Source organism: Sesamum indicum, linkage group LG13 (genome assembly GCF_000512975.1).
Source record: "Sesamum indicum cultivar Zhongzhi No. 13 linkage group LG13, S_indicum_v1.0, whole genome shotgun sequence".
Lineage (NCBI taxonomy): Eukaryota > Viridiplantae > Streptophyta > Magnoliopsida > Lamiales > Pedaliaceae > Sesamum > Sesamum indicum.
The window spans coordinates 3,221,753-3,230,033 of record NC_026157.1 but is presented as its reverse complement, the minus strand read 5'-3'; the positions used below and the strand labels follow the sequence as shown (position 1 = coordinate 3,230,033).

The 8,281-nt window shown below is 34.3% G+C and overlaps 2 protein-coding genes across 2 annotated transcripts in view; both read left to right on the top strand.

Annotated features, from left to right (window-relative positions):
* The window catches only part of LOC105176257 (triacylglycerol lipase 2-like), a gene marked incomplete in the record, with an annotated part of 3,835 nt that extends 718 nt beyond the window's left edge, over positions 1-3,117 (top strand). Inside the window, 8 exon segments of the mRNA XM_020698639.1 lie at positions 1,163-1,252; positions 1,463-1,603; positions 1,694-1,804; positions 1,912-2,055; positions 2,178-2,218; positions 2,358-2,437; positions 2,541-2,817; positions 2,819-3,117. Of these exon segments, the coding sequence (XP_020554298.1) occupies positions 1,163-1,252; positions 1,463-1,603; positions 1,694-1,804; positions 1,912-2,055; positions 2,178-2,218; positions 2,358-2,437; positions 2,541-2,817; positions 2,819-2,918 (984 nt within the window).
* LOC105176256 (uridine kinase-like protein 1, chloroplastic) overlaps positions 4,873-8,281 on the top strand; it is a 4,243-nt gene continuing 834 nt past the window's right edge. The window contains exons 1-10 of the mRNA XM_011098995.2: positions 4,873-5,050; positions 5,219-5,310; positions 5,645-5,714; positions 5,841-5,959; positions 6,564-6,660; positions 6,788-6,867; positions 7,083-7,277; positions 7,711-7,794; positions 7,880-7,940; positions 8,109-8,169. Coding sequence (XP_011097297.1) covers positions 4,873-5,050; positions 5,219-5,310; positions 5,645-5,714; positions 5,841-5,959; positions 6,564-6,660; positions 6,788-6,867; positions 7,083-7,277; positions 7,711-7,794; positions 7,880-7,940; positions 8,109-8,169 — 1,037 coding nt within the window. The remainder of the gene's footprint in view (positions 5,051-5,218; positions 5,311-5,644; positions 5,715-5,840; positions 5,960-6,563; positions 6,661-6,787; positions 6,868-7,082; positions 7,278-7,710; positions 7,795-7,879; positions 7,941-8,108; positions 8,170-8,281) is intronic.

Genomic DNA, 8,281 nt, shown 5'->3' with positions numbered 1-8,281 from the left:
GGTTGGGGGGGGGGGGGTTAGACCGTAGTAGATCTGCGTGGGGATGTGGTGTTGGTGGTAATAACACAAAGGTTTGTGAGAGAGAGAGAGAATGGGCATGTGAGGCCGACAGTAAAGATTTTTAATAGTATAGGCAATAATTTAGTTTTAGTGTTTGAAGAAGCATGATTCCCGGTCCCCCATGCTTTAATTCCTCATACAAGAACCATTTCATCACCACATGCATGCGCGCGCTTATATATATGTTTCCGTTATATACATACATGACTGCACTTTTAACCTATGATGGAGGAATTCGGTAGATGTTTTTCTAGTCAAAACAATCTAATTAAAACCTGTCACGAAATTTCTATTGCAGGCATGTTTTTAGCCAAGTTCCATATGCTTCTAGAAAGTTTTTTATTTGGATCAGGTTTGGTTCAATTAAATCAATTAAGTTTGATCGATTCGAATTTGAAATAAAATTTACCTATATATGTTTCTACCACTTTCCGATAGAGTTTTCAAATATATTATGGAGGAAAAATAAATATAGTTAGTACGTATTGTCATTTGCACAAGTACAACATATAGGTTTTGTGTTGTGGACGTAATGGCACTTAGAACTTTATTTCTTATCACAGTTTTAATAAAAGGTAATTTCTATAATGAGTTGTCCAATTGAGTTATTTTTATGATACTTATAATTTTACGAGAATATTCATAATTTTTACGATTATTTATAATTAAAATTTTAAAATAATTATCCAAAAATAAAACAGCAACATAGTTATTGTGACCTATATTTAAAGAACTCTTGAAAGAGGAAAAATCAAGCGTATTCATTTTTTAATTGAAGTAGGCGATACTATATTCATTGGGGGAAGAAAAATTCATATTCCCGATGGGGATGAGATGTGATGTGAACGACAAGATTCCGAAGCATCCATTTCCGAGGTGATGTAAGATACATACATATAACTGGCGAAATAATGCTATATATGCCGCAGATTTTGGGCAGCCGCCCACCAATATCAATTATTTCATTATAATATTGGCTTCCCTATTTTTATATATCATCTCATCTCAATCACCTAATTAACATAATTAAGAAATAAAGAACATATATTATATGTATTTATCATATAATTAATTTAAATTAAAATTTTCCGCTGCATGCAAGTTGCCACGTCAATATGGGTTTGATTTGTCCGAATGCTTAATAATGCATGTGTTGGGTGGTGGATACAAGCGAGAACAGACGACTACTGAGGTACGTCTGTTGCAAAGAGATAAGTACCAAAATCCTGCAACTATGCCCGTGAATCTGATGACGATGATGATGATGATGATTCCGTACAGTTTTTATCCTCCTCTGATTTTTGCTGATTTTCTATTTTTATATTTGACCAAACAAATCAGTACGTGTGTATGTGTTTATTTGATTAGTTAATTAATGGGGAATGTATATGTGGAAAAATAGGACGGAATGACGTGGCTGCTAAACTCTCCAGAAGAATCTCTGGCAATGATATTGGCTGATAATGGATTCGATGTGTGGATTTCCAACATCAGAGGAACTCGGTTTAGCCGTGGTCATGTCACCCTCGATGCTGCCAGCCCTGTAAGCAAATCTTGCATTAACCCACCATACACGCACACACATACATTCTCTCTCTCTCTAAAATTTATTAATTGCATTTGCATGCATCAGGAATATTGGAATTGGACATGGGACGATCTGGTGATCCATGACTTACCATCCTTCATCGACTTAGTTTTCAGACAAACGGGCCAGAAAATTCACTACGTGGGCCATTCTATGGTACGTACGGTTATACTCAATTAATGCATGGCTGCCTTGTATATATATATATAGAGAGAGAGAGAGATGATGTGTACGTATTAATTTGATATTAATTAACATAACAGGGTACTCTAATAGCATTAGCATCATTCTCGGAAGGAAAACAAGTGGAGAAGGTCAGATCGGCTGCGTTATTAAGCCCAATAGCCTACCTCAGTCACATGACTACTGCTCTTGGAGTTGTCGCTGCCAAATCCTTTGTTGGTGAAGTAAGTAAGCATGCATGCATGCATGCAATTAATTGATTATTACGCATATATATATATATATATCTTTCACATTTATATAATAATAATTTTGATGTATAATATATATATAGCTTATTCAACAGATCACTACAATCTTTGGTCTTGCAGAGTTCAATCCTAAAGGGTACGTAATCATTAATTACTACGTACTTACTACATTAATTAATCTCTCTCATCACTACTCTCTCTCTCTATATATATGTGTGTGTGTGTATACATAAATTTAATTTGATATTGATTAATGTTGATGATGATCACTGCAGGGAGCCAGTCGCCAACTTTCTCAAAGCTTTGTGTCTTAATTCTGGGATTGACTGTTATGATTTGCTAACTGCACTTACTGGTACATATACCTTTTTTTGAATAAATTAATTAAATCGGGCTAGATTTAATTATATATATGAGTACTTGTCATTATAATTAATTCAATATTTACGTATATATAGGAAAGAACTGCTGTCTGAATGCATCCACGGTGGAGATTTTCCTCAAGAACGAACCTCAATCCACCTCAACCAAGAACCTTGTCCATTTGGCTCAAACTGTAAGAGATGGAGTCCTGTCTAAATACGACTACGGCAATCCAAACTTCAATGTGGAGCACTACGGTGAATCGAAGCCTCCCATTTACGACTTATCCAGAATTCCGCACGATCTTCCTCTCTTCCTGAGCTATGGTGGACAAGACGCTCTGTCGGATGTTAAGGATGTGGCCACATTGCTTTCAGTACATCAAGGATTACGCTCATGCCGACTTCATTATGGGCGTGACGGCCAAGGACATCGTCTACAATCACATTGTGTCATTTTTCAGAAACCACTGAAACTTTGAAACCTTCGTCTTGGTTTCACCAGCTGCGTTTTGGCAGTCGGCAATTAATTACCCAATATCTTGTGAATAAATCATTCACATTAGAGGTCTTGGATTAGCGTATTATATGTATACTACAATTATCATTAATGAAATCAAATGTGAGACTCTAAATCAACTCAACAAAACAAAACTTGAAAGCTTTAACTGTATATATGCATGTATATAAATAGGGATCATTTACATTTACACCCTTCACCTATTGTCTTTTTACATAAACTATCTCTACCACCTAGATCACTGACATCCTTTAAAGCCCAAATACCCTTATCGATTCAGTCAAGCTTTAATTTAATTTTTCAATAACAAAAATGCACTCATGGGTGTTTTGTAATTTTCAAAAAATAGGTGGAGTGTCAAAGTAATTAATGTTTAGAGATGAATTATATGAACCCATATATTTTTTTTTATTATTTATACTATTTTTTAGTTTAACTTTAAATTATTTTATTAACTTTTTTTACTGAATCTGTATATAAACTTACACCTTTTAAAAATTAAAATATTAAATTATTTAATTAATATATTAATAGAAAACAATTACTAGTTACTAGTTTATTTGACACTCCTTCTATGTTTTGATAATTATAAAACACGTCTAAGTATAAAACACGCCTAAGGGCATTTCTATTATTGAAAATCAAATTAAAATTTGACCGAGTCAATAGAGGAATTTTGGGATTTGAAAGGCTGCCAGGAGTGAATTATGTAATTTTTAAAAATGTAGGGGTGATTTGTATAAAAAGACAATAAATGAGGGGATGTAAATATAATTATCCCATGTAAATATTGTAATCAAGAAAATAAAAATTCTTTAACTATATAAGAATATATAATTAGTTTTTTGAGTTGGTCTCTTTTTCATTTTGCTTTGCATTTTCATTAATAGAATTAATTAACTATAATAATTAGGAGTGTAAACAAATCGAGCTTGAGTTGAACTCGACCAAAAATTCAGGTTGGAGCCCAAAATCATGAACTCGAGCTTGTTAAAAGAATATTTTTAATTATTATTAATCAAAATAATAATTATTTTAGAATATTTATTAATTATATTAGATTGACAAGTGTACATTATTTTGCATCTAATAAAAATATATTCCTAATTTTATTCAACTATTACTTAATTTAAAACATTAATTATTAGTATAAAATAATAATACTTAATTACAAAATTACAAATCATATGTTTATATTAAATTAATATAATAGTATGAATATAAAACTTTATATTATTTTTATTACATGTCTAATATTAATTCAATGGTAATATAATTAGTAAATATTTAAAAATATATATATGAAATTATTCAAGTACTTACGCGTAATCTTAGTAGAAAATATATACTGCCAACTAAATATATAAAATATTCTGAATTATTAGAAAATTATAAAATAATATTAAAATATAACAATAAAATTCAAACGCGTTATATTCAACAGCAATAATTAAAATACTATTTTGTTGATTACGTTTACTTTTAGATTGATATTAAAATATCGTACTTTTATTTATGATATAAATTAAAATATGATATATTGTTTGAATATAATTTTAATATATATTATAAATATTTTGTATCTTTAACTTAATTAATATTATACATGTTGCTAAATATATATTAATATTAATAAAATAGAAAATTAGCTCAAAAGCTTTTGAACAAGAATGTTTTGAGTCGAGCTTGGCTTATCGAAGAGCTCGAATTCGAACTCTAGTCAAGCTTTGGTCGATGGAGTGGGTTGGAGTCGTCATCCACCCATTAACTATAGTAATTATAACATATATTTGAAGATCTCTGAGCATCAGCGCCATTTCGTTTCCGCCAAACGCAGCCTTGGCTTCCGCTTGCACTACTCTTCCAAGACTAGGATAGGAGTACTAAATTACAACCCTACCATCAAGGATGGCGGATGAGAGCAAGGCAATAAACTACGTAATGGAGGCGTCCTCCGGTCCGCACTTCTCTGGCCGACGACTCGACTCTGCTGCTGCTGCTGCTTCACCCTCTCCCACTCCCACTCCCACTCCCTCTTCCTACCCCTTCCGCGATTTCCCCACCCACAAGCAGCCATTTGTCATCGGTAATTATCTTCTCACCGCATTCTTCTGCTCTCCCCTTGCAATTTCGCATTTTCTTCTGCTTGCTGATTTGTTTGTTTTTTTGAAATTTTCACCCTGTCTTTTCCTTCTTCTTCTCGTTGTAATTTGTCATTTTTTTTTGGTCTTTGCCATTGTTGCTTACGGAGCAGGGGTTTCGGGAGGAACGGCATCAGGGAAGACTACAGTTTGTGATATGATTATTCAGCAGCTGCATGATCACCGTGTCGTGCTTGTGAATCAGGTTCTTTGTGTTTTCTCGTTGGGTTTATGCTTTCCTCGTTTGCATACTCTGAAAATTCTGGATTCTTAGTGCAAAGTTTCAATTTGGGCTTGCGCTGTTAACAGGAATATTGTGTTTTTGGAAAGGAAATGAAAACCAAAATTAAAGTGGAAATGAGTACACATTATTTAGAACTTCTTGAATGTTGTTCAGCTTTTCAAGAAATAAAAGGTGATATATAGGTATAAAGTAAATATGCTTTCCATTGGACATTTCCTTTTCTCTTTTTTTGTGATCTGCAATCTAATAACTTTTGGTTCTGTCCATAAACTTTTACTCCCTTGGTCGTGTGTAGGATTCTTTCTACCGAGGTTTGACTCCTGCAGAGTTGAAACGTGTGCACGAGTATAATTTTGACCATCCAGGTAACTATGTGTGATCTTGAGCTTTGCTCTCTCTCATAATTTGGATTCCGACTTATACTTAATCTTTCTGCTACCAGATTTGTGGAGAAAATATTTTGTTTAACTCATGAGGTGGTTTCTTTACAGATGCTTTTGACACAGAGCAGCTCCTTGAGTGCGCTGAGAAGCTTAAGTCCGGACAATCTGTTCACATTCCAATTTATGACTTTAAAACACATCAAAGGTGCTCAGACGACTTCCGCCAGGTTCAATTTATGATTCTCATCATTATAAACTGCATGGAGATTGGATGAGAATCTCACCATTCATTTGCTAATCTATTATTTCGTACAATCAAATTCAATTCTTTTTCCTGAAATGTAATGTAATGATGTAAACTTGAAGGAGCTTTTACTGGAAAACATCTAGAAATTTTATAATCATCTGAAAAGTACTTCAAGTGGCAGGAAATGGATTTGGGGCAAATCCCACTTTACTCATTTTTATGATTTTTGGACTCTTAAGTATTTATCGGAAAATATGGTACTTATAAAAGGACTTAGAAGTGTGACTCAACAATTACACATTCTGGTCCTGGTAATTTTTTGAGGTTCTCCTTCTAAGCCCTGAAGATATGATTGTGCTTTGCATTCAGGGACATTAAAATATGTAACATATGAACATGCCTGATGTTGAGTCTTTTGTTGGCTGGAATGTTCCTTGCCAAATTAAAGGTTCAGACTCTAATATGCCTATCAGTTTGAGGCTCTCTTTTGTTGGGAAGGTGGGGAGATTCCTGGAATGTGATGTTTTATGTCCAATGTTGTTCCCCTTAATAGTTTCCCTACGACTGACACAAAAATGTGCCAGGTGAATGCATCTGATGTAATCATATTGGAGGGAATCCTTGTCTTCCATGATCAGCGAGTGAGGAATATGATGAACATGAAGATTTTTGTTGACACAGGTGGACTTTGAATTGATCTTATGACATGTAACTAATTCTTTAAGTTGCTATAATATATGAAACTGAAGTCAATCTTATAATTTGTCTCTTCTCTCATTTCCGTTGTGATGGTTGATCATCGATGCAGATGCTGATGTGAGGCTTGCTCGTAGAATAAGGCGTGATACGGTTGAGAGGGGTAGGGATATAAACTCAGTTCTTGAACAGGCAAGTTCCTGCCTCTTTCAAAAATTTTCCTACTCTTAACCAATTTGATTTGTTTTTGTTCCTTGGCATGCAAAAGTATTCAAATTACTTGAATCTGTCACTACGAGGCCCATGAGTTTTGATTTGATAGTGGTAGTACTAGCATCTTGTTTGGTGTCTGCATTGACTGAATATCATTAACATTTCTATTGCAAATATTCAACTTTCACATACAGTACGCAAAGTTCGTCAAGCCTGCTTTTGATGATTTTATTCTGCCGTCGAAGAAGTATGCTGATGTTGTTATACCCCGTGGCGGTGACAATCATGTCGCAATTGATTTGATTGTACAACATATTCACACAAAGCTTGGGCAGCACGACCTGTGTAAAATATATCCAAATGTGTACGTTATTCAGTCGACTTTCCAGGTATGCCCCTTTTCCTGTTCTTGGGTTCAGTTTTCAACTTCCCACATGTTATACTATTCCCAGAAGACCCAATACATGATTTATGCCTTTGTCAGCAGTTGCCTCTTTAACTGTCATCTCTCAGAAGATCTAGGAGGGTGAATGGAAAAGAGTGGTTTTTGGCATGTGCAGAATGGTGTAGATCAGGCTGCTTGAACTTAGCCACTTAAATCTTTTATTAGCACTAGTGATAGTTTTTTATATGCGAAGGTACAGAAGAGAGTGCATGCCAGAGGGAGATGAAATTAGTGATTGCGCAGCAATATTTTGTGCTCTCATGGTTATTCGGTTTCTCATTAGATAATGAACATAGTGAGAGTCTAATCAGCCTCTATTCATTTCAGTTATGGTGATGATTTTTCTACTTGACAATGACATCTTTTCTGTGTTACAGATCAGAGGTATGCATACCCTGATTCGAGATCGAGATATATCAAAACATGATTTCGTATTTTATTCAGATAGGGTTATCCGCCTGGTAACCTTTGACTCTCTTCATTGTAAATTTACAATCAAATAATAGTTGTGCCAGAATCTGTACTTTCTTATATATAATGTTTTAGGTTGTGGAGCATGGTCTTGGTCATTTACCCTTCACTGAGAAGCAAGTTGTCACTCCAACAGGTACATTACAAATTAAAGTACTCTTAGACTTGGTAGTTCCTATTACTTCAACTCACTTGGTTACAACTAGATTACTGTGCGTCTTCTCATGTTTGCATGATCAAGTTCCTGGTGAAGTAGAAGTTACTGATCTTTCTACCCTTGGAACTTTGTGGGGTTCTGTTGCAGGGTCTGTATATACTGGTGTTGACTTTTGCAAGAAGTTGTGTGGAGTTTCCATTGTTCGAAGGTAAGGAAATAAATTGGGTATTATTATACAGCAAATGTCAAAAGAAAAAGGAAAATTTGTCAGTTTAATGAAACTGAATTACCCATATAAAGAAGAGGTTGAATGTGAATCA